This window comes from Nerophis ophidion, linkage group LG19 (genome assembly GCF_033978795.1).
Source record: "Nerophis ophidion isolate RoL-2023_Sa linkage group LG19, RoL_Noph_v1.0, whole genome shotgun sequence".
In the NCBI taxonomy this organism is placed as follows: Eukaryota; Metazoa; Chordata; class Actinopteri; order Syngnathiformes; family Syngnathidae; genus Nerophis; species Nerophis ophidion.
In genome coordinates this window covers 11,877,073-11,902,939 of record NC_084629.1, presented here as the reverse complement: position 1 = coordinate 11,902,939, position 25,867 = coordinate 11,877,073, and the positions used below count along the sequence as shown (strand labels likewise).

At 40.1% G+C, this 25,867-nt stretch overlaps 1 protein-coding gene across 1 annotated transcript; it reads right to left on the bottom strand.

The window, feature by feature from the left end:
* Positions 1-546: 546 nt before the first annotated feature.
* Positions 547-25,867, bottom strand: LOC133537968 (leucine-rich repeat-containing protein 58-like). Its single transcript, XM_061879160.1, has 4 exons — positions 25,196-25,867; positions 7,391-7,519; positions 7,047-7,324; positions 547-1,601 (listed from the first exon to the last, which is right to left on the bottom strand). Exons 1-4 carry the CDS (start codon positions 25,633-25,635, stop codon positions 1,405-1,407), a joined length of 1,044 nt encoding a protein of 347 aa, XP_061735144.1. The 5' UTR covers positions 25,636-25,867; the 3' UTR covers positions 547-1,404.

The window sequence follows — 25,867 nt, the reverse complement described above, 5'->3', positions numbered from 1 at the left end:
CAACCACTTTCATGTGGTATTGTACAGAAAGGACAACTTTTTTTCTCCTCCATTTGAAAATGTGGGCGTTATCATCATTACTGTCTGATTCCAATCAATGCAAGTCATCAGAATCAGGTAATACACCAACTTATATTCTTGTCTTTGTGAAAGAAAGACATCTATATGTGTTACACATGCTTGTATTATCATTAAACACATGTAACTTGTTTACAAAAATGTCTCTTTCATAAATAAATAAATATAAATGATATATATAAATGAGGTAGATCCCCTCGAGTTGGTCAATTGAAAAGTAGCTCGCCTGCAGAAAAAGTGTGGGCACCCCTGGTCTAAAGCTTTAAAAATTCAAAAAAATTGTTTAGTCAAGCACTCAAATGAAACTTTTGATTGGCTTTTAATTTTTAATTGAACAATTTTTGTGCAAGTTTTTTTTCCCCTTAACTTTGTGACGTCAAATACAAACACATAAAAGCCGGCACGGAACTTTCCAAAACTGTGATCACATTTTAATTATGAATTTAAATCAACAGCCAAGACAGAATATAGTATATATAAATTATATAAATCTTTATTATGTGTGATCACATACAAATGAAAGTAATACATTTTCAGTTTAAGTGCAAGCTAATTCAAATGTGTATTAAAGCAGTGGTCCCCCAACCACCGGTCCGGGGACTGGTTCCAGTCTGGGACGCATTTGCTACCGGGCCTCACAGAAAGATTAATTCATTTATAAACTACCGCATTTTCTCCAACTTAACTTCCACCTGTCTCGCTAAACACACCAATAAGCTGGTTAATAGATGTATATTACAACTCCTTTGTTATAGTACATGCGACAATGCACATTAATGGAGATATAAAATGTTAATATGTCAGATTGTAGTTAAAGGCTAATTGTTTGCGTTTTTTTATCCGCCACACGTAGAAAGCCGGTCTGTGAAAATAATCTATTAAACATTAAAATGGTCCCTGGTGGAAAAAAGGTTGGGGAACCCTGTATTAAAGTAGCTATTAAAACACATGATATACCTTTCCGATAATAAAAAAAATTGCAGGTAATCTTCATCACATTTCAGGATGCATTGAAAGACATTATTAGGATGTTATTCTCCTTTAGTTGCCACTGTAACATTTAACATTCTCACGTCTAAAACTTGTCTAAGTTAGTACAACAAAAACAATTTTTTCTTAAGCTAAGGTCATCTTGAAAAAATAAAAATGGTGTTTTAGGAAGTTAAGTAGAATAGAGTGTATCCCTGAACATAATAAACATGTGTCCTCACATCCACTTCCTGCAGGTCGCTTCCAGTATTGAACCTCATTGAGAAACGAGTCCGTTTAGTGAGTTGGAAAGTGATTCTTTTAAGAAAAAAAAAAAAAGGAGTTCACTTGTCACTGCTAGCCCAGCAGCACCCTCTGCAGGCGGTCGGCGGGCACGCTGTTCTCCTCCTCCGACTCGGCGTCGCTCTGAGGGTTGGAGCTGCACGGCGACGTGGTGCACTCCGGGGAGCACAGGTAGTGCATGAGGGGCAGCCGGTACTTGCCGCAGAAGTCCACAAATTTGATGTGGCGTACGCACGAGTCGAAGTACACGCCTGCAGGGAAGCACAGAGAAAGGTCACAAAAGGAGGGATTTACAGTAGAAATGGTCTTTTCCAGAGTCACATCCATCCATTTTCTACCGCTTATTCCCTTTGGGGTCGCGGAGGGCGCTGGTGCCTATATCAGCTACAATCGGGCGGAAGGCGGGGTACACCCTGGACAAGTCGCCACCTCATCGCAGGGCCAACACAGACAGACAAACAACATTCACACACTAGGGCCAATTTAGTGTTGCCAATCAACCTATCCCCAGGTGCTTGTCTTTGGAGGTGGGAGGAAGCCGGAGTACCCGGAGGGAACCCACGCAGTCGCGGGGAGAACATGCAAACTCCACACAGAAATATCCCGAGCCCGGGATTGAACCCAGGACTACTCAGGACCTTCGTATCTTGATTTTGTGTAAAAAAAAAAAGACATTAAAGGCCTACTGAAACCCACTACTACCGACCACGCAGTCTGATATTTTATATATCAATGATGAAATCTTAACATTGCAACACATGCCAGTTTACTAAATTGCAATTTTAAATTTCGCGCCAAAGTATCCTGCTGAAACGTCGCGGTATGATGACGCGTGTGTGTGACATCACGCATTGTAGAGGACATTTTGTTCCAGCATCGTTCCCAGCTATAAGTCGTCTGTTTGCATCGCATAATTCCACAGTATTTTGGACAACTGTGTTGCTGAATCTTTTGGAATTTGTTCAATGAATAATGGAGACATCAAAGAAGAAAGCTGTAGGTGGGAAGCGGTGTATTGCGGCCGCCTTTAGCAACACAAACACAACCGATGTTTCATTGTTTATAATCCCAAACGATGACGGTGAAGCTTTACTATGAAACAGTGCGGTCAAGCAAACACAGTTGGATTGGACCAAACACACACTTAGTACAGTGTATTATGCAGCGATCATTTCAAAAGATCGTCTTTCGAAGAGGGTCCCTTGCAAAGGGCAGAGATGGGCATCGCCACCACCCGTCGACTGGTGCTGAAGAAAGGTGCGGGGCCGACCTTCAGGTTGTACAGGTATGACCATATAATCTCACTAAAACACTAGTAACACAATAGGCAGATAAGGGATTTTCCAGAATTATCCTAGTAAATTTGTCTAATAACGTCTGAATTGCTCCCACTGTATAGTCTTCTTTTTTCTTTCTAGTCCTTCACTCTCACTTTCCTCATTCACGAATCTTTCATCCTCGCTCAAATTAATGGGGAAATCGTCGCTTTCTCGGTCCGAATCGCTCTCGCTGCTGGTGGCTATGATTGTAAACAATGTGAGGATGTGATGAGCTCCACAACCCGTGACGTCACTCTTATATGATATGTCTGCTGCTTCCGGTAAAGGCAAGGCTTTTTTATTAGCACCAAAAGTTGCAAACTTTATTGTGGATGTTCTCTACTAAATCCTTTCAGCAAAAATATGGCAATATTGAAAAATGATCAAGTATGACACATAGAATGGACCTGCTATCCCTGTTTAAATAAGAACATCTCATTTCAGTTGACCTCTAACCTTACCTTTACTGCCCAGTTACAAAAGCACTGTCTTGTTAGGCGAGTCGCTTCACATAAAGACTTAACTGTTTTCCTTGGTTTTATTTTTTTTTAGGGTCGCCATATTGCTCTGAGCAGCCAGGACAAGTGTTTTACTTTCCTACATGGTGGTAAGTCTGGTTTCTTGTTTCATATCATCAACACATTCTGTGATCTTAAAGCTAAAGAAATAGCGAAACATTTATGTGGAGTCTTAAACCGCTGGGTCAGTGGCGGCAAGTTTGGTCAAAACTTGGGAGCGACTGAAATGTTTGTGGCAGATTCAAAGATTCATATGGAGGATCTTTGGTTACTGTTTTTGTACAGCACATGTGCAAAAACAGCTGAGCATTTCTGTTGTAACAGATCTGACTGCTGGTTTTTCAGTAGGTCCTTAAAAACAGCGTTGCTCCTGTCATAGAGGATCTTTGATTTGTGTGTTTTTTTGCACTAGGTACTTAAAGGAAGAAAAGCACTTTTGTCATACAGGTGATCTTTGAGTGGTGTTTTTGCAGTTGATGCTTAAAAACAGTAGTGTCCAGTTATATAATGATCTTTGATTAGTTGTTTTTGTAGTAGTTGCTTTAAAAAAGCACTGCTCCTGTCATAGAGGATCTTTGATATGTGTTTTTTGCAGTAGGTGCTCAAAAGCAGAAGAGCACTTTTGTCATGCAGATGATCTTTGATTGGTGTTTTTGCAGTAGATGCCTAAAAACAGCAGTGTCCAGTTATATAATGATCTTTGATTAGTTGTTTTTGTAGTAGTTGCTTTAAAAAAGTAGAAGAGCACTTTTGTCATACTGATTATCCTTTATTGGTATTTTTGCAGTCGATGCTTGAAACAGCATAGTGCTCCTGTCATACAGATTATCTTGGATACGTTAGTTGGTTTTGCAGTAGATGGTTAAAAACAGCAACATTGAAGGTACAAAAATGCTATACAAGTATAACCCATTTAGTGTTCCGGTTGTACAGATGATCTTTGACCAGTTGTTTTTTGCAGTAGAGGCTTAAAAAAAACACTGCTCCTGTCATAGAAGATCTTTGATTTGTGTTTTTGCAGTAGGTGTTTAAAAGCAGAAGAGCACTTTTGTCATACAAATTATCTTTGATTGCAGAAACACCAGAGTGCTCCTGTCACACAGATGATATTTGACATGTTTTTGCAGTAGATGCTTAAAAACAACAGTGTTCCTGTCATACAGATTATCTTTCATTAGCTGTTTTTGCAGTAGATGCTTAAAAACAGAGTGCTCCTGTCATACAGATGATATTGGACAAGTTTTTTTGTTTTTGCAGTAGATGCTTAAAACACAGCATTGTTCCTGTCATACAGATTATCTTTCACACATTGTTTTTGCAGTAGATGCTTAAAAACAGCATTGTTCCTGTCATACAGATTATCTTTCACACATTGTTTTTGCAGTAGATGCTTAAAAACAGCAGTGTTCCTGTCATACAGATTCATTTTCATTAGTAGTTTTTGCAGTAGATGCTTAAAAAAAGTGCTCCTGTCATACAGAAGATATTTGAAAATTTGTTTTTTGTCTTTGCAGTAGATGCTTAAAAACAGCAGTGTTTCAGTCATACAGATTATCTTTCACATGTTTGTTGTTTTTGCGGTATATGTTTAAAAACAGCAGTGTTCCTGTCATACATATTATTTTTCATTAGTTGTTTTTGCAGTGGTGGCTTAAAAAGAGTGCTCCTGTCATACAGAAGATATTTTTACAGGTTATTTTTGTTTTTGCAGTAGATGTTTAAAAACGGCAGTGTTCCTGTTATACAGATGATCTTTTGCAAATGTGTTGTTTTTGCAGTAGATGCTTAAAAACAGCAATGTACCTATCATACAGATCTTCCATTATTTGTTTTTGCAGTAGATGCTTAAAAACAGCAGTGTTCCTGTCATATAGATTATCTTTCACATTTGTGTTGCTTTTGCAGTAAATGCTTTAAAACAGCAATGTTCCTCTCATACAGACGATTTTCTATTAGTTGTTTTTACAGGAGATGCTTAAAAACAGTGTACATGTCATACAGATGATCTTTTGCAAGTGTGTTGTTTTTGCAGTAAATGCTTAAAAACAGCAGTGTTCCTGTCATACAAATTATATTTCTTTTTTTTTGCAGTAGATCCTTAAAAAAGAGTGCTCCTGTCATACAGATGATATTTGACAAGTTTTTTTTTTGTTTTTGCAGTAGATGCTTAACAGCAGTATTCCTGTCATAAAGATTATCTTTCAAATTGTTGTTTTTGCAGTAGATGCTTAAAAATAACAATGTTCCTGTCATACAGATTATCTTCAAATAGTTGTTTTTTCAGGAGATGCATAAAAACAGTGTACCTGTGATACTAATTATCTTTTGCAAGTGTGTTGTTTTTGCAGTAGATGCTTAAAAACAGCAGTGTTCCTGTCATACAAATGATATTTCATTATTTGTTTTTGCAGTACATGTTTAAAAACAGCAATGTTCCTCTCATACAGATGATTTTCTATTAGTTGTTTTTACAGGAGATGCTTAAAAACAGTGTACATGTCATACAGATGATCTTTTGCAAGTGTGTTGTTTTTGCAGTAAATGCTTAAAAACAGCAGTGTTCCTGTCATACAAATGATATTTCTTTTTTTTTTGCAGTAGATCCTTAAAAAAGAGTGCTCCTGTCATACAGATGATATTTGACAAGTTTTTTTTTTGTTTTTGCAGTAGATGCTTAACAGCAGTATTCCTGTCATAAAGATTATCTTTCAAATTGTTGTTTTTGCAGTAGATGCTTAAAAATAGCAATGTTCCTGTCATACAGATTATCTTCAAATAGTTGTTTTTTCAGGAGATGCATAAAAACAGTGTACCTGTGATACTAATTATCTTTTGCAAGTGTGTTGTTTTTGCAGTAGATGCTTAAAAACAGCAGTGTTCCTGTCATACAAATGATATTTCATTATTTGTTTTTGCAGTACATGTTTAAAAACAGCAATGTTCCTCTCATACAGATGATTTTTTATTAGTTGTTTTTACAGGAGATGCTTAAAAACAGTGTACATGTCATACAGATGATATTTTGCAAGTGTGTTGTTTTTGCAGTAAATTCTTAAAAACAGCAGTGTTCCTGTCATACAAATGATATTTCATTTTTCTTTTTGCAGTAGATGCTTAAAAACAGAGTGCTCCTGTCATACAGATGATATTTGACAAGTTTTTTTTGTTTTTTGCAGTAGATGCTTAATAACAGCAGTATTTCTGTCATAAAGATTATCTTTCCAATTGTTGTTTTTGCAGTAGATGCTTAAAAATAGCAATGTTCCTGTCATACAGATTATCTTCAAATAGTTGTTTTTTCAGGAGATGCATAAAAACAGTGTACCCGTCATACAAATTATCTTTTGCAAGTGTGTTGTTTTTGCAGTAGATGCTTAAAAACAGCAGTGTTCCTGTCATACAGATGATATTTTATTAGTTGTTTTTGCAGTGGATGCTTGGAAACAGCAGTGCTCCTGTAATAGAGGACCTTTGATTTGTGTTTTTGCTGTAGGTGCTTAAAAACAGCAGTTTCCTTTCATACAGATGATGTTCCATTATTTGTTTTTGCAGTAGATGCTTAAAAACAACAGTGTTCCTGTCATGCAGATGATATTTCATTAGTTGTTTTTGCAGTAGATATTTAAAAACAGCAGTGTTCCTGTAATAGAGGACCTTTGATTTGTGTTTTTGCTGCAGGTGCTTAAAAGCAGCACTATTGCCAGATGCCTGGCTAATGTCTTATTACGTGATTAAAAAGAGCTGGAAGGTAAGAACATTGCCTGTAGAGTTGTTAAGTGTTCTGAAGTGAACAGTTTGACACTGGAAGGGACTAATTGTGTTAGTGAGGAGGAAAGGAACATGGCGGTGTCGCCCTCACCGGCACATTTGGGGTTGGGACACTTGCTGGCCAGTTCCAAGTAGTGCAGCAGGTTGGAAGGAAGGTCTCGTGGCGAGTACGACATGTTCCTGCTCTTGATGGTGCGCCCCGCCAGTTCCAGCAGCGAAGGGGGGTCGTAGGTCATCTCCTTGACGAAGCGCACCACCAGCGGGTTGCCGCGGAGACTGAGCTCCTGCAAGTGCACCAGGCTGAGGATCTCCCTGGGCAGGTAAGTGAGCAGGTTGTTGTGGAGGCTGAGGGAGCGCAGCGAGTGGAGCCTGAGAAAGAGGAAATGGCGTCAGTGTGAGGCGACAATGATGATGAAGATGAAGGCCCGTTGCTACCTGGTGAGCTGTGGTGGGACACTCTGGATGCGGTTGTCACACAACACCAAGTAGCTCAGGTAAGGCAGATTGGCAACTTCTGGAGGAATGGTGGTGATGAAGTTTCCACCCAGATACAACATCTCCAAACTAGAAGAGGCAAGAGAATTGTGATGTTAGTTTTCAACTTTTTTGTATTTTTATTTAAAGGTCTACTGAAATGTGATTTTCTTATTCAAACGGGGATAACAGCTCCATTCTATGTGTCATACTTGATCATTTCGCGATATTGCCATATTTTTGCTGAAAGGATTTAGTAAAGAACATCGATGATAAAGTTCGCAACTTTTGGTGCTGATAAAAAAAGCCTTGCTTGTACCAAAAGTAGCAGACGATGTGCGCGTGACGTCACGGGTTGTGGAGCTCCTCACATCTGAACATTGTTTACAATCATGGCCATCGCGAGAGCGATTCGGACCGAGAAAGCGACGATTTCCCCATTAATTTGAGCGAGGATGAAGGATTTGTGGATGAGGAAAGTGAGAGTGAAGGATTAGAAAAAAAAAAAAAGACTAGAGGGCAGTGGGAGCGATTCAGATGGGGAAGATGCTGTGAGAGGCGCCGTGGCCACTCGGCCAGGCCCAACCGCAACAAGGGATAGAGCCAGACCGCTTTGAACCTGACAGTGACAGTCAGGAGGACGCTGCTGATATTGATGCTGGAGTGGCACACGACATAGATCGCCTTCAGAATACAGAATGGTAAAATGTTATTTTTTTAAATGATCGCTGCATAATACACTATACTTTGTGTGTGCGGTCCAATCCAACAGTGTTCGCTTGACATCTCTGTTCCATAGTAAAGCTTGACTGTCATTTTTCGGGAATGTAAACAATGAAACACCGGTTGTGTTTATGTTGCTAAAGCAGGCCGCAATACACCGCTTCCCACCTACAGCTTTCTTCTTTGATGTCTTCATTGTTCATTGAACCAATTGCAAAATATTACCCAACACAGATGTGCAGAATACTGTGGAATTTTGCAATGAAAACAGACGACTTAATAGCTGGGCACACAATGTTGGCACAAAATGTCTTCTACAATCCGTGACGTCACGCGCAGGCTTCATCATACCGAGACGTTTTTCAGCAGGATTTTTCGGCGCGAAATTTAAAAAATTGCACTTTAGTAAGTTAACCCGGCCGTATTGGCATGTGTTGCAATGTTAATACTTCATCATTGACTGCATGGTCGGTAGTAGCGGGTTTCAGTAGGCCTTTAAAGTAAGTACTTTTTAAATATCATACTATATTTTTCGTGGGGGAGGAGGGGAATACTTTTTAAAACTCAAATATTAGTTATTTCAAGGAAAAATATTAATGGACCCTTAAAATACTACATGTTTTTCTTGAAAAATATGAATGATCTGTATTTTTTGTCAAACTAAATAAAAGAAAAATCTCAATTCACTTGTTCTAAAGTGAATTTTAATTTAAAACCTATTCTCATATTTAGATTTTTCCTAAAAGATAGGACTTCATTCTTAAATAGGATTTACCTAAAAAAACACAAAAAAAACACTCAGATTTAGACCTATTTTTTTGAACGACTGAATTCACATAAGTAAATATATTTCTTCATTCTTGTGATAACTATTTTTTTAACTTTATATTTGTTCATTTTATTACTGAAAAACTGTAGCTTTACAAGTTGTCAATTTTCTTCAATTAAGATGTTATGTATTTGTTTTTTGTGTGTCTCCAATACTCTTGCAGCCATCCAAAAATGAATGTCAATACATGTATGCATTGTAGTAATTTCACCACTAGATGGCAGTGTGACGTCACAATAAGCTTATATTTCCATAATGATACATTCACATTTGACTGCTAAACTAAAGCAAAATCGTGCTCTCTGGCAAAGCACACTGATAGAAACAAACCAACCACTTGGGGGCGCTAAAGGCGTGTAGACATGAGTAAAAGGGTTTTAGCTCCTCAAACTGGGACAAGCGGTAAAAAATGGGTGGATGGAAACTGTTACACTGGACCGGAGGGGAGGGAAGAGAGTCATCTCTTACTGTAAACGATAAGGTCTGTAAATTACACACTCTGCTGCAAAAAAATATAGTTTAACCCCAGTGACTTGAGGGAATTGTGGCTTTGCCGTACGTGAAGTGTCCTCATTGAGTCGTACAATAAATGCAGTTGACCTTAATAAATTGGATAAGACGTGGAGGGTTGAGCTTTCACCCAACATGATTCAAAGAGAAGTGCTACTGTTAACATCTTGATAAGAGATGATATAAAAGTCAGTGGTGCAGACAAACATGTCAATAACCTGAAAGCAGGGCTTGCTTCTGGTTAAGTAGTTCATTTTGAAATCGTAAAAGTCTATCTCCTCGGGGCTAAGTTGCCTTTTTACGACGGTTTATCGATTTGTCAGACTGAGCATTCAGTACTCGTGTTTCTGGGTCAAAAGCTGAGGTCATGTCATATCTGAAGTATGTACTTAGCACCCTACAGCAAACGTATTCTATATTGTCGATTATTTGCCATGTGATGCAATCAGGAAAACCAAATTATTGTATGAATTTGAGTGGCACAAAAACATCCAAACGCTTTCATTTGATTGTGTTTGGCTTTTGGAAAATCATATTACGACAGAGATGATAGAATTGGAAAACCAGTTGTCGCTGCATGTAGTGAGCTATTGTACAGGCTTGGGCGGCACGATCAAAAGTGTTTACAGCGGGGGTCAGCAACCCGCGGCACTCAAGCCGCATGCGGCTCTTTAGCGCCGCCCTGGAGGCTCCCTGTAGCTTTTTCAAAAATGAACAAAGATGGAGGAAAAATATAATAATGATACCGGAGGAGGACAAACATCACACAAACCTTCCTAATTGTTAGAAAACCCACAATGTAATATGTTTGTGTTTATGCTTCTAATGACAATGCCAGCACCGTTTTGTAGGGATGTCCCGATACAACTTTTTCACTTCCGATACGATACCGATATTGTAGCCTTGAGTATTTGCCGATACCGATATCAATACGATACGATATAGGCACGAATCATACATATATTTATTCCTTATTTTGTTTTGTAGAATGTTGGAAAAGGCTTGATAAAGTGATGTTACGGTTACTGATGTTGTAGTGTTAAAACAGAAAACAATAGTCAGCAAGAGTAGGTATAGGAAAAACTGACCCATTTATTATTAACCAATTGGTTACATAAATTTTAACCTTCAACATAAGAGTATTACCTCAACAAATCCAATAAAAACAAAATGTTATATTTAAAGTGCAAAATAACCACTAATACCAACATAATTATACAATTGAAAAGAATAAATTAAAAATAAATTAGAAGACCCTGAAAAATAACCTAAATAAATCCAATAAAAAAAACAAAAAACGTTTCAAAGTGCAAACAATTCAAGTTCACTTCAGTTATTTTTTTACAGTCAGCATATGTTGGAAACAACTGTGGGCAGGGACAAAAACCACAAAAACAACACAATATTGTCCACTGTCCAACTGCTCTAAATTAAAAGTTCACAGCTCCAGTTCCACTGACTGACTATGCCCAAAACAATGTAGTAATTACTCTTAGTCTTCACTGAAGAATAGTGTAAACACAATAAACATATCACTCAAATAACAAGAGCATAAAACAAATAATAATCAGTCAGTGCTGACTACCCTTACTACTCCTCCTTCTCCACTTTTTTGCAGTTCGAGCATAATGTGGAGATTTTTTTTTAAGAAGATAAGCATTTCGGCATGCTGTGAGTTAAAATACTTCCACACAGCCGACATCACTACACTTTGCTGAGCACACGCGTTGCCGTTGTTGTGATCACGTGGGCTGTGCATTCTGGATCAGAGACGCTCTTCTTCAGCGGCCGCCACCAACGTTAATTAAGGGACATTGCCGCCACCTACTGTGTTGGAGTGTGATCAAACCAGTCACCTATTATAGAAGTGCTGCAGCGGCAAATGGACAGGTTATATCGGAGCGCTTATATCGGAGTTTTTAGATTCAGTCCGATAAAATCCGATATTCACTTTTTTGGCTAATATCGGACCGATTTCCGATATCAATATCGGATCAGGACATCCCTACCGTTTTGTCCTACTAATTTTGGCGGTCCTTGAAATCACGGTGGTTGGTTTACATGTACAACTTTCTCTGACGCTGCCACAAAAACACGTGTTTTATACCACTTATCCTTTCTCATTTTGTCCACCAAACGTTTTATGCTGTGCGTCAATGCACAAAAGTGAACTTTGATGTCATCGACTTGCGTGGAGTGCTAATAATCCATGCTAACATGTTATTTAGACAGCTGTGTGTACATATTGCATCATTATGCCTCGTTTGTAGGTATATATGAGCTCATTTAATTTAACTTACTCAGCAAACGTTATCCATCTTGCAAAGATTGTAATAAATCCATTAAAAAGGAAGACAGCCTGTCCTGTCCTTTAACTTGGGAACACGCATCTCTACTTTTGGCAGTTTTAAGCCAGTAATTTCCAGAAGTTATCTCACCCTCTGAGACACTTCCTTAATGTGTTGCCTTCATTATAACACTTGCATAAGGCTTTTGACTTTTTGCGGCTCCAGACAGATTTGTTTTTCTTTTTTTTGGTCCAATATGGAAAAAATTTGGAGTTATTTGGTTAGGGTTTTAATAAAGCCATGCCGAATAAGGCACTAATAATTACTTAATAATGATTAGTTAAGAGCCAATATGTTACTAATTTGCATGTTAATAAGCAACTAATTAATGGTCAATATGTCCCCCATACTAAAGTGTTACCATGTTTTTTTACTGGTGCACAAAATGAACCGTGCATGAACATCACCTTGTTCAAAGAACAAAATCGACACTAAACTCACACTAGACTGCATAAACTCACAACAAATTACACACCTGCAAATCAGTGTGACTTCTGCTGTTGTTGTATCCGTAATACTCCGATAGGGAGAAGTTTTTATTGACACGATGAGTCGGGTGTGTTTTGACCTCTGCCGAGCCCCTGAGGCTGACTCACCGAACCCCTAGGGTTCGATCTAACCCAGGTTAAGAACCGCTGTTCTACATGTACAGACGCTTGTAGAAATCACACATGAATACCTTAAGAGAAAACGATTGCAGCTATTTTGGATACAATACTTTTCAGACGGCAAGAGATCTTCGGAATGTCCGGCCGGGTCAGCTGTGATGCTACTTAGCGAAAAACTTTGTCCATTTCTCGAAGGAGAGACAACGAGAATAGGAGCTCCCATGGATGGGATAAAAAAAGGTAGCGTGTGCTTTGTATTACCTGGCCGTCGCGGGAAGACCAACTACGGAAAACATCAAGTGCATTTGGAGTGGCAAAGCAGACTGTATTAGATATTGTCTGTCATGTATGTCGTCGACTCTATGTCTAGGTCAGTGCTTGTCAACCTTGTTGGAGGTACCGAACCCCACAAGTTTCATATGCGCATTCACCAAACCCTTCTTTAGTGAAAAAAAAAAAAGTTTTTTTTCTTCAAATTCAACACAAAGTTATATGTTTTTAGTAACACTTTAGTATGCGGAACATATTCTAAGTAACAAAGACTTAATTTAGAGTTATTTAGTTAGGGTTAGAGTCAAGGTTAGAGGGTTAGGGTTATAATGAGGCCATGCCGAATAAGGCATTAATAAGTACTTAATAATGACTGGATAAGAGCCAATATGTTACCAATTTGTATGTTAATAAGCAACTAATTAATGGTAAATATGTTCCCCATACTTAAGTATTAACATGTTTTTTTTACTGGTGCAGAAAATGAACCTTGTTCAAACAACATAACCAACACAGTGCATGAACTCACACAAAATTACACACTCGCAAATCAGTCAGATGTTGCGTATCCGTAATACGCCGATAGGGATAATTTTGTATTTACACGATGAGTCGGGTGTGTTTTGACCTCAGCCGAACCCCTGAGGCCGACTCACCGAACCCTTAGTGTTCGATCGAACCCAGGTTAAGAACCACTGGTCTAGGTCCAGAGTATATAGTCACCAAAAAGAAATGGACAATGAAGGTGAAGGCAAAAGCGTGAGTGTCCTGACCAGATATCTAGATCTCTAGTTTGATTGATGTAAAATGTTCTTTATCACATTTTTTACGTGTCTAATAAAGATGTGATTAATTTATGATGGCTCAGGTGTGATTCACTACAAAAGGGCCCCACAGCACACTGGATTCAAGTTAATTAAAATGCCACAATATTGGATATTGTTCAGACAAATGACATTTAAGAACTTGCGTACAAAGCAACACTGGAGGTGACTATGACGTGCGCATTTCCCGCAAATGCGTACTAGGTCACGTTGCGCCGGAGTCTTAAACGGTGGCAATGTTGTGAGTGGACACGGATAAAGTAAGGTGTGATTTACGCCATCAGTGTGTGGATGTGTGTGAATGTGGAAATTGTCAAAGCACTTTGAGCTCCTTGAAGGTATAAAAGCGCTATACAAAAATAACCCATTTACCATAAGACTAAGTGTTTGTTACATTTTAACAGAAGTATAGATAGAAGCATGTTACAACAGAAGGTAACCAGATATTAACAGTAAATTAGCAAGTAGATTAATTATAGTTTGACAAAATAATACAACTTGAAATGCTGTAATGTTATTGGCACTGCATAGGTCAGCAGCCAAATTTGTAGCCTTTGTAACCAGTTTTGAAATGGTTCTACAATACATATATACATACATACATGGAGAAGAACAAAGCTTGTTTGTTAGACTTAATTTTCATTTGCCAAACTGCTTTGTGTTTTATTTTGATATCAAAAAGTAAACGCCATGTTTATTTTTTCATGTCACAAAGGTATTACACCAAAAACACAGCATCTTGTTAATGTTTTATTGTGTATGGTTGATTCCTATATGACATCTTTCTGCTCAAACTCCTGATGGATCAGTCCCCAAATACAGCATCTACATGTACATAACTAATAATACATCCATCCATCCATTTTCTACCGCTTATTCCCTTTTGGGGTAGCGGGGGGCGCTGGCGCCTATCTCAGCTACAATCGAGTGGAAGGCGGTACAAATAAAAATAATTTAAAAAAATTAAAAAATCCCACTATCACCCCATAAGGGAATAAGCGGTAGGAAATGGATGGATGGACTCCCACTATCAAAATGTAAAAATAGTAATAAAGACATGATGTAATGATAACAAGCAGACAAGTTGATATTATTAAAGAATTAAAAAAACACATTTGTTTTTAGATACATGGATAACGCTGAGATAGGCTTCAGCGCCTCCCGCGACCCTGAAGGGAATAAGTGGTAGAAATGGATGGATGGATCTATAGCCTTTTTATTAGACATTATAAATTACATGATGGTATTACGTTCACACCCCAACACTGCTTTACCTTACAATCTGTAATCACGATTTCAATATTGATAACAATAATCTTAATTACTTTGGCCAGCCCGCAATCTCATACATGAACGCTATGAGCCCTCCTTTAAGGCAACACTCGTCTTGACCTTAAAAAGTTAGAATTTGAGGCCTGGAAACACACACAATACACATAACTATTGAGTTCCTATTAAAAGTACTTGATATGTTCCACATCTCACAATCTGCTCATTATTATTCTGGTATTGTCACCAAGGTAACTTCAACTTTCAGACTCTGTTTCTTCTTTAAACTGCAGATGTTTTCTTTCAAACTTTCAAAAAAACCCAAAAAGAAGCAACAAAAAAAAAGTGTTGTGTAATCACTGCTTCTGAAACATTGGCACAACAGGGAAGTGAATCCAGATGCTGCCATACAAAACACACAAACTAACTATTGTTTTTTGCTAACTAATAACAAGTGATGTTGCGCAACTGGTTTGGCTTTATGGATAGTACTTTATTTATTCCGTCAGGAGAGTTCCTTCAGGAAAATACAATTTTCAGCACAATCCCATTCAAGATCAGACAAACATTACAGGGAGACAGAACAGGATCACTGACGGGTCTGCCGGCTTCCAGCGCCCCTTACAAAAAAGATGACATATAGGTAAACAAGGGGTGGGGGAGAAAAAAATAGAAGATTAAAATAAAATTACAAAAATCGGTCTTAGCCTAGGCCCTGGAGTGGGGGTGCAGACTGAGGCCAAGGGGGAAAAAAAACAACAACAACAACTCATAGCCATAGTATACATCCCTCTTCCACGTGTGTAAGAGGGAAACATCAAACATCAAAGAACACAGAGGACATTAAAGACATTAAAGCAGCAGATACAACCAGACACTTCTACATACAGCTATGAATTAAAAGTAAAAGAAACATATCCACTGTGGTGGTCTCTGCGGTGTTCCACGCCATCGTCTGCTGGGGAGGAAGGGGCACGGCCAGAGACAGAAGCAGACCAAACAAGGCAACCAGGACAGCCGACTCCACTCTCGGCCAGTGTCCAGTCCGCATGGATGAGCGAGGATACGTCCAAGGTGACTGAGGTGTCCGACACCTGCTCACTCAGTCAAGACACCGCGAAGCCTCTCCGTCCCAGTAGCTCAGTGCTAGCTCCACAGTCCTGTCCCCTCATACGCATGTCCTCCAGTACATCCAAACAGACTCTGGTGTAGCAGAGACCCTGCAGCTGGTCTCCATGGCCAAAAGGCTCCCGGGAGGCAGATCCAGAAGTCCACAAAAAAAAGCACCACAGAGGTCACGAAAGTGGCACCCCTTGTCACACAGTCCCAAAGGGTCCCGGACCAAAATGCAAAAAAATATAATACCACATGAAAACAAGAGGGAAACACAAAAGATTGACACAAGAGCACAGAGCTCCTGCCTACAGCAGCCACTACAGCAGCGCCATCTTGGAAAAAAAAATAAAATAAAATAAAATCACTGCCAAAGAATGGGACACGCATATTAAAAGAATATACAGTGCATGTTCACTGGTTATCAAAACAAATACTGCAATGACATAACAAGCTGAACCCCTTTTATTTTTGCCACCTTTTGAAAAACCTTTTTTCCAGCAAGTTTCCATGTGGCTGCATCTATCCAGGTGACTGACTGGAAGAAAAGCCATGACTTGTCTATTCAGGTTGCATGTAAAAATATATAGACCCCAAAATTTAATAAGAAAGCTGATCTTTTAAATATTATTTTCCCAGACTATAAGTTGCTACTCTTTTCCTATACTTTGAACCCTGCGGCTTATAAAGCGGTGTGGCTAATTTATTTATTTTTCTTTGCTAACGCCCATAATGTTTTCTGTACAACAAATAGTTTGCATTAAACACAAGCAGAGACACAGAAAACATGTGTTATTTTTTGTGCTATGGCGCCATCTTTTGGCCAAGTTTGCTCACTGCAGGTGCTGCGGGGTGAGTGGCTTCAGCAGTGATTCGCAAAGTGTAGTAGGTATACCATTAGTGGTACAAAAAAGAATCACTTGATCAAAAGTACAGTGTTTTATGTTCCTATATTCAAACAGAGACATTAAAAACATATGCCTTGTTTTTAATGCCTACTACGCTACTGTATTTCAATGTTGGTCATTAAGGTGGTAATTGGAGAAAACTTTTTTCTGAGGTGGTACTTGCTAAAAAAAAAAAAAAGAAAAGTCTTCAAACCACTGGTTCTACAATATTTCCTTTGGTTAGTGCTATGAACCTCAAGTTCAAGTGCCGGTATGTTTTTTAGTCGTCCATAGCGTTTCTATGGTTTGGCCATTCATCACTCCAAGCAACATCTGTAAGTTTTACAATATAACTTAATATATTCATACTTACTAAACCATCCCATGTGTGATGTCTGTAAGAGTGTGTTGGTGCATATTTGTACGTGCTATCATAATATAATCAAACTAGTGTCGTTAGTATTAGCTAATATGCTAAAACGTTTACAAGTGTCTGTGTTAATATTATTTATTACCTTCCAATGGCATTCTTTTTGTATTTTTTCAGTTTCACAAATTCCTCAGCAAGTTCGCCAAAACGTCACCCTGATGTTTTTGAGTCTGTTTAGCTGATTGGAGAGCAAGCTTCCGTAGCTTGTGTATCCATGACGATGACTTCTGTTTGGTTTGATCAGCCGTTCGAAAACAATAAAGGTATGTAAATAGACGTTTACAAAATCTTTCTGTGTAAATAACTAATTTCACAACTGTGCAGCTAACATATTAAAAGATATGTTCTTCCTTCGAGAGCGGGGGTCGGCAACCCGCGGATCATACGGCTCTTTAGCGCCGCTCGAGAGCTTTTACAAAAATATATGAAAAATGCAAAAAGATGAGGAAAAAAACATTTTTTGTTTTAATATGGTTTCTGTAGGAGGACAAACATGACACAAACCTCCCTAATTGTTATAATGCACACTGTTTACATTAAACTTGCTTCACTGATTAGAGTATTTGGCGAGCGCCGTTTTGGCCTACTAATTTTGGCGGTCCTTGAACTCACCCTAGTTTGTTTACATGTATACCAGGGGTCGGGAACCTTTATGGCTGAGAGAGTCATAAAAGCCAAATATTTTAAAAAGTATTTCCGTGAGAGCCATTTATATTTTTTTAACATTGAATACAATTAAATGCGTGCATTTTTAAGTAAGACCAACATTTTTAGAGTATAATAATTTTCTTATTCTTTTTAATAACACTGTTATTCTGAAGATAACCAACAAAAAATAAAATACTTCTTACCATTAATGCGACTTCTTGAACAAATGCGGTAGAAACCGGATGGATGGATTAAAATGCTTGAGAATGTTTTATATTTTGAACGTTATTTTTGACACTGTGATTACCAGCGGAATTATTCATTACTGACCGCAATGTCAGCTAAGATTCATCTGAGAGCCAGACGCAGTCATCAAAAGAGCTACATCTGGCTCTAGAGCCATAGGTTCCCTACCCCTGATGTATACCTTTTTCCGACTTTCTAAGACGTGTTTTATGCCACTTCTTTTTCTGTCTCATTTTGTCCACCAAACATTTAACTTTGTGAATGCACAAAGGTGAGTTTTGTTGACGTTATTGACTTGTGTGGAGTGCTAATCAGACATATTTGGTCACTGCATGACTGCAAGCTAATCGATGCTAACATGCTATTTAGGCTAGCTATATGTACATATTGCATCATTATGCCTCATTTGTAGCTATATTCGAGCTCATTTAGTTTCCTTTAAGTCCTCATAATTCAATTTATATCTCATGACACACAGTTGTAATGTGACTTTTATTTTTTTGCGGCTGCAGACGGAGTTGTTTTTGTATTTTTTGTCCAATATGGCTCTTTCAACATTTTGGGTTGCCGACCCCAGTTCTAGAGTGAGTGCGGCTTACATACCGGTGCGCTCTAAAGTCCGGAAAATACACTAGTTGTATTAAGACTACTTCTTTAGTTACATTTTTCAAAGCTCATGTTACCATTGGTGGTTAAACAGAACACATTTGTTTTAGAATAGTCTATATTTTTCAAAACTAATGCTTGCGCATGTGTTATGTACCTAAGTAGTTACGTCATTACGTCTTAGAAGAAATAAAAGGGTGGCATATACTGTGTAAAATATGTTGGAAAGTTAGCGCCCTGTAGGCATTGGTGTAAATGTTGTAAACAGACCCTTTGAGGTGCAGTCTTACCAAAGGAAGTTTTGTTGTTACAAAAATTATATACACACTTTGTAATACTAAAAAAAGAACTACTGAAGTTTAGGACAGAATAATTGCGATTTTGCATGCACTGTATAAATATTTTACCCTCCCGTATAGACCCATTTTCTTCCGGGGAAATATCACCATCCTTATAGTCAATTAATAAACATGCTACAGTAGTAGTTAAGAATGTTAACATGTTATTTAAAACATTGCCCATGCTGTGATAAATGCATTATGATAGCCACAGTTTGACCCTCGAACAGATTTCAACATGCATTATTTCCAATGGACAATATTGCATCATTATATTGTGTTATGTACAGTTGTGGTCAAAAGTTTACATACACTTGTAAAGAACATTATGTCAAGGCCGTCTTGAGTTTCCAATCATTTTTACAACTCTTATTTTTTTGTAATAAAGTGATTGGAGCACTTACTTTTGGTCATAAAAAACATTCATGAAGTTTGGTGCTGTTATGAATTTATTATGAGACTACTGAAAATGTGACCAAATCTGCTGGGTCAAAAGTATACATACAGCAATGTTAATGTTTGGTTACATGTCCCTTGGCAAGTTACACTGCAATAAGGCGGTTTTGGTAGCCATACACAAGCTTCTGGTTAAATTTTTGACCACTCCTTGACAAAATTGGTGTAGTTCAGCTGAATTTGTTGGTTTTCTGACATTGACTTGTTTCTTCAGCATTGTCCACATGGTTAAGTCAGGACTTTGGGAATGCCATTCTAAAACCTTATTTGTAGCCTGATTTTAGCCATTCTTTTACCACTTTTGACATGTGTTTGGGGTCATTGTCCTGTTGGAACACCCAACTGCACCCAAGACCAAACCTCCGGGTTGATGAGTTTAGGTAATCCTCCTTTTTTATTGTCCCATTTACTGTCTGTAAAGCACCAGTTCCATTGGCAGCAAAACAGGCCCAGAGAATAATACTACCACATCACCATGCTTGAAAATTGTGTTCCTGGGATTAAAGGCCTCACCTTTTCTCTACAAAACATTTTGCTGGGTATTGTGGCCAAATAGCTATTTTTTTGTTTCATCTGACAACAGAACTTTCCTCCAGAAGGTCTTATCGTCAAAAGTGGTAAAGGAATGACTAAGTCAGGCTGGAATTAAGGTTTTAGAATGGCCTTCCCAAAGTCCTGACTCAAACCCCATTGAGAACATGTGGACAAAACCAACAAATTTAGCTGAACTACACCAATTTTGTCAAGAGGATTGGTCAAAAATTCAACCAGAAGATTGTGGATGGCTTCCAACCTTGCCTTATTCCAGTGAAACTTGCCAAGGGACATGTAACCAAATATTAACATTTCTGTATGTATACTTTTGACCCAGCAGATTTGGTCACATTTTCTGTAGACCCATAATAAAGTCAGAAAAGAACCCAACTTCATGAATGTTTTTTTTCACCGACAAGTATGTGGCTCCAATCACTATCACAAAAAAATAAGAGTTGTCGAAATTATTGGAAATTCAAGACAGCCATGACATTATGTTCTCTACAGGTACACTTTTGACCACTACTTTATGTATCAAAAGCCAAACAAAAGGGGAGTTTGGTCAGCTTCTATTGCACTCTAGTGTACTTTTTACCTATTTTATGTATTCTCTTTGGCGTCCGCTCTTGTATTCAACAAGGGGTATATGCATGCATGGATGCATACATACATGTACTGTACATAAAGTCAGCAAAGTTTTAGTAGTAGAGTACACGTTAAAATATAATTCATGAGCAAATTTAGCAAATTGGGCTTCACGGTGGAAGAGGGGTTTGTGCGTCTGCCTCACAATACGAAGGTCCTGAGTAGTCAGGGTTCAATCCCGGACTCGGGATCTTTCTGTGTGGAGTTTGCATGTCCACCCCGTGAATGCGTGGGTTCCCTCCGGGTACTCCGGCTTCCTCCCACTTCCAAAGACATGCACCTGGGGATAGGTTGATTGGCAACACTAAATTGGCCCTAGAGTGTGAATGTGAGTGTGAATGTTGTCTGTCTATCTGTGTTGGCCCTGCGATGAGATGGCGACTTGTCCAGGGTGTACACCGCCTTCCGCCCGATTGTAGCGAGATAGGCACAAGCACCCCCCGCGACCCCAAATGGAATAAGCGGTAGAAAATGGATGGATGTCTTCTCTTTGGCGTTCACTCTTGTATTCAAAAAGGGGTATATTGTGCATTTCCTTGCATGCATGCATACATACATGTACTGTACAAAAAGTCAGCAAAGTTTTAGTAGTAGAGTACACGTTAAAATATAATTCATGAGCTAATGTAGCAAATTGAACCTAATGGTTGCTTTAAAAACAGCTAAAGCTGTCAGCATCCATTACCCTGAACGCATCACTGAAACACATCAGGCTAACGTGAAGCTGAACTTTCTATGAGTGTCAGTGGCGTAAACCGTATGACCCACTTATCCCCGGTAAACTCTACAACCCGTGTTGCCATGGTGATGTGTGCCGCTTTTGTTGGGAGGCTGGGCAAAGTGAACATTGATGTGACACTGAAAATCCCCAGCCGGACTTGAAACCAACTCGCTTATACGTACCCAAAGTGTGTACATTTAAGTTAAAGTTAAAGTACCAATGATTGTCACACACATACTAGATGTGGCGAAATTATTCTCTGCATTTGACCCATCACCCTTGATCAACCCCTGGGAGGTGAGGGGAGCAGTGGGCAGCAGCGGTGCCGCGCCCGGGAATCATTTATGGTGATTTAACCCCCAATACCAACCCTTAAAAGGGGAACATTATCACCAGACCTATGTAAGCGTCAATATATACCTTGATGGTGCAACAAAAAGACCATATATTTTTTTAACCGATTTCCGAACTCTAAATGGGTGAATTTTGGCGAATTAAACGCCTTTCTGTGTATCGCGCTGGAGGCGATGACGTCAGAACGTGACGTCGCCGAGGTAATACAGCCGCCATTTTCATTTTCCAACACATTACAAACACCGGGTCACAGCTCTGTTATTTCCCATTTTTTTGACTATTTTTTGGAACCTTGGAGACATCATGCCTCGACGGTGTGTTGTCGGAGGGTGTAACAACACTAACAGGGAGGGATTCAAGTTGCACCACTGGCCCGAAGATGCGAAAGTGTCTGCCGCCAGACCCCCATTGAATGTGCCAAAGTGTCTCCACATTTTACCGGCGATGCTAAGGCAGACATGGCACAGAGATGTATGGATAACCTGCAGATGCATTTGCAACGATAGTCAACGAAATCACAAAGGTGAGTTTTGTTGATGTTGACTGCCAGCTAATTGATGCTAACATGCTATTTACCGGCGGTGCTAAAGCAGACATGGCACAGAGATGTATGGATAACCTGTAGATGCATTTGCAACTATATTACGTTTCCTTCCACCCACATTTAATGCGTAAAATACGTACCAATCGACGGATTTAAGTTGCTCCAGTGTCAAAAGATGCGAAAGTCCTGATCGTTTGGTCCGCACATTTTACCGGCAATGCTAACGCAGCTATTCGGCCGTGCTATGGCTATGAATAGCGTCAATAGCTTCAGTTTCTTCTTCAATACTTTCATACTCCAACCATCTGTTTCAATACATGCGTAATCTGTTGAATCTCTTAAATCGCTGAAATCCGAGTCTGAATCCGAGCTAATGTCTCTATATCTTGCTGTGGTATTCCCATTGTTTGTTTACATTGGCAGCACTGTGTGACGTCACAGGGAAATGGATAGTGGTTTCGAAGATAGCGAAAATAAGGCACTTTAAAGCTTTATTTAGGGATATTCCGAGACCGGTAAAATTTTGAAAAATACTTAAAAAAATACAACAAGCCACTGGGAACTGATTTTTATTGTTTTTAACCCTTTTAAAATTGTGATAATGTTCCCCTTTAATACTGAGTGCCAAGGAGGGAGGTAACAGGCCCCATTTTTATAGTCTTTGGTATGACTGGTCCGAGATTTGAACTCATGACCTGCCGATCTCAGGGCGGACACTCTAACCACTAGGCCACTGAGTACACAGGTACTCCGGCTTCCAAAGACATGCACCCGGGGATAGGTTGATTGACGACACTAAATTGGCCCTAGTTTGTGAATGTTGTCTATCTGTGTTGGCCCTGCTATGAGGTGGCGACTTGTCCAGGGTGTACACCACCTTCCGCCCAATTGTAGCTGAGATAGGCACCAGCGCCCCCCGCGACCCGAAGGGGGCATAAGCGGTAGAAAATGGATGGATGGGTCGCTTTAAAAAGCATCCATTACCCTGAACGCATCAATGAACCACATCAGGCTAACGTGAAGCTGAACTTTCTATGAGTGTCAGTGGCGTAAACCTTATGACCCACTTATCCCCGGTAAACTCTACAACCCGTGTTGCCATGGTGATGTGTGCCGCTTTTGTTGGGAGGGTGGGCAAAGTGAACATTGATGTGACACTGAAAATCCCCAGCCGGACTTGAAACCAACTCGCTTGTACGTACCCAAAGTGTGTACATTTAAGTACCAATGATTGTCACACACATACTAGATGTGGTGAAATTATTCTCTGCATTTGACCCATCACCCTTGATCACCCCCTGGGAGGTGAGGGGAGCAATGGGCAGCAGCGGTGCTGCGCCCGAGAATCATTTATGGTGATTTAACCCCCAATACCAACCCTTAATGCTGAGTGCCAAGCAGGGAGGTAACAGGCCCCATTTTTATAGTCTTTTGTATGACTGGTCCGAGATTTGAACTCATGACCTGCCGATCTCAGGGCGGACACTCTAACCACTAGGCCACTGAGTACACAGGTACTCCGGCTTCCAAAGACATGCACCTGGGGATAGGTTGATTGACGACACTAAATTGGCCCTAGTTTGTGAATGTTGTCTGTCTATCTGTGTTGGCCCTGCGATGAGGTGGCGACTTGTCCAGGGTGTAGCTGAGATGGGCACCAGCGCCCCGAAAGGGTAATAAGCGGTAGAAAATGGATGGATGGATGGGTCGCTTTAAAAACAGCTAAAGCTGTCAGCATCCATTACCCTGAACGCATCACTGAACCACATCAGGCTAACGTGAAGCTGAACTTTCTATGAGTGTCAGTGGCGTAAACCGTATGACCCACTTATCCCCGGTAAACTCTACAACCCGTGTTGCCATGGTGATGTGTGCCGCTTTTGTTGGGAGGCTGGGCAAAGTGAACATTGATGTGACACTGAAAATCCCCAGCCGGACTTGAAGCCAACTCGCTTGTACGTACCCAAAGTGTGTACATTTAAGTTAAAGTTAAAGTACCAATGATTGTCACACACATACTAGATGTGGCGAAATTATTCTCTGCATTTGACCCATCACCCTTGATCACCCCCTGGGAGGTGAGGAGAGCAGTGGGCAGCCGCGGTGCCGCGCCTGGGAATCATTCATGGTGATTTAACCCCCAATTCCAACCCTTAAAACTAAGTGCCAAGCAGGGAGGTAACAGGCCCCATTTTTATAGTCTTTGGTATGACTCGTCCAGGATTTGAACTGATGACCTACCGATCTCAGGGCAGACACTCTCACCACTAGGCCACTGAGTACACGGGTACTCCGGCTTCCTCCCACTTCCAAAGACATGCACCTGGGTCTAGGTTGATTGGAGACACTAAATTGGCCCCAGTTTGTGAATTTTGTCTATCTGTGTTGGCCCTGCGATGAGGTGGCGACTTGTCCAGGGTGTACACCATCTTCTGCCTGATTGTAGCTGAGATAGGCACCAGCGCCCCCCGTGACCCAAAAGGGGAATAAGCGGTAGAAAATGGATGGATGGGTCGCTTTAAAAACAGCTAAAGCTGTCTGCATCCATTACCCTGAACGCATCACTGAACCACATCAGGCTAACGTGAAGCTGAACTTTCTATGAGTGTCAGTGGCGTAAACCGTATGACCCACTTATCCCCGGTAAACTCTGCAACCCGTGTTGCCATGGTGATGTGTGCCGCTTTTGTTGGGAGGGTGGGCAAAGTGAACATTGATGTGACACTGAAAATCCCCAGCCGGACCTGAAGCTTACTCGATTAGTGTGTACCCAAAGTGTATACATTTCGATACAAATAAACTATTAATATATATTACGTTTTACTTGATATATGTATGTTTTAAATGGTGTTGGAGGACCTACCTGGTAAGATTTTCGATCTCAGCGGGGATACTTTTCAGTCTATTCCCGCCGAGTGACAGCGACTGCAGCCGCCGTAGTTTGGTGCACTGGAGCGGGATCTCCTCGAAGCGATTCCCGCTGAAGTTCACCACTTCCAGCTGCATGGAACCGAAGCCTTTGGGCAGAGAGAGCTCGTCCAGGTGGTTGTTCTTGGCTATGAGCGTCCTAAGCTTGGCGAGCCGCGTGATATCCTCGGTCAGAGTCGTCAGTCCGTTGCTGCTGACGTCCAGCAGCTGGAGGTTGGAGAAGGAGGTGACCGACGAGGGCAGCGAGCTCAGCCGGTTGTAGTGTAGGTAAAGCTGGGCGGTGTTCCGCTTCTTCTCGTCGCTGACACATTCTGCGCTGAAAGTGTTGAGGTTCAAGTGGGAGTAGTCGAGCACATTGTCGCTGACTGTCTCCATTTTAGGGGACTGAGTAAGCCAAGTCCGAGTGGAAGTTTTCTCTGGAAGACGCCGTCAGTCTGACGCGCCCTTTCAGCTTTCACGCTACAAACAACTTGCCGCGCCTCCCTGCAACATCGAACCACATTTCTCGGTTAAAACAAACTCATATGGGAGCATTAGTCCTCATGTGCTCTTTATGTGGGCCCCATTTTATACAACCGTCCACCAACGCACCGCGAATCACGTGCAT

Bases quoted from the DNA above. Each gene is read 5' to 3' on its own strand.
- LOC133537968 (XM_061879160.1), bottom strand. From the start codon at position 25,635: ATGGAGACAGTCAGCGACAATGTGCTCGACTACTCCCACTTGAACCTC. The intron at 7,325-7,390 runs GTAGCAACGGGC...CCTCTTTCTCAG, and splicing joins GTCCCACCACAGCTCACCAG to GCTCCACTCGCTGCGCTCCC. The intron at 1,602-7,046 runs GTGAGGGCGACA...GCTTCCCTGCAG, and splicing joins TCCCAACCCCAAATGTGCCG to GCGTGTACTTCGACTCGTGC.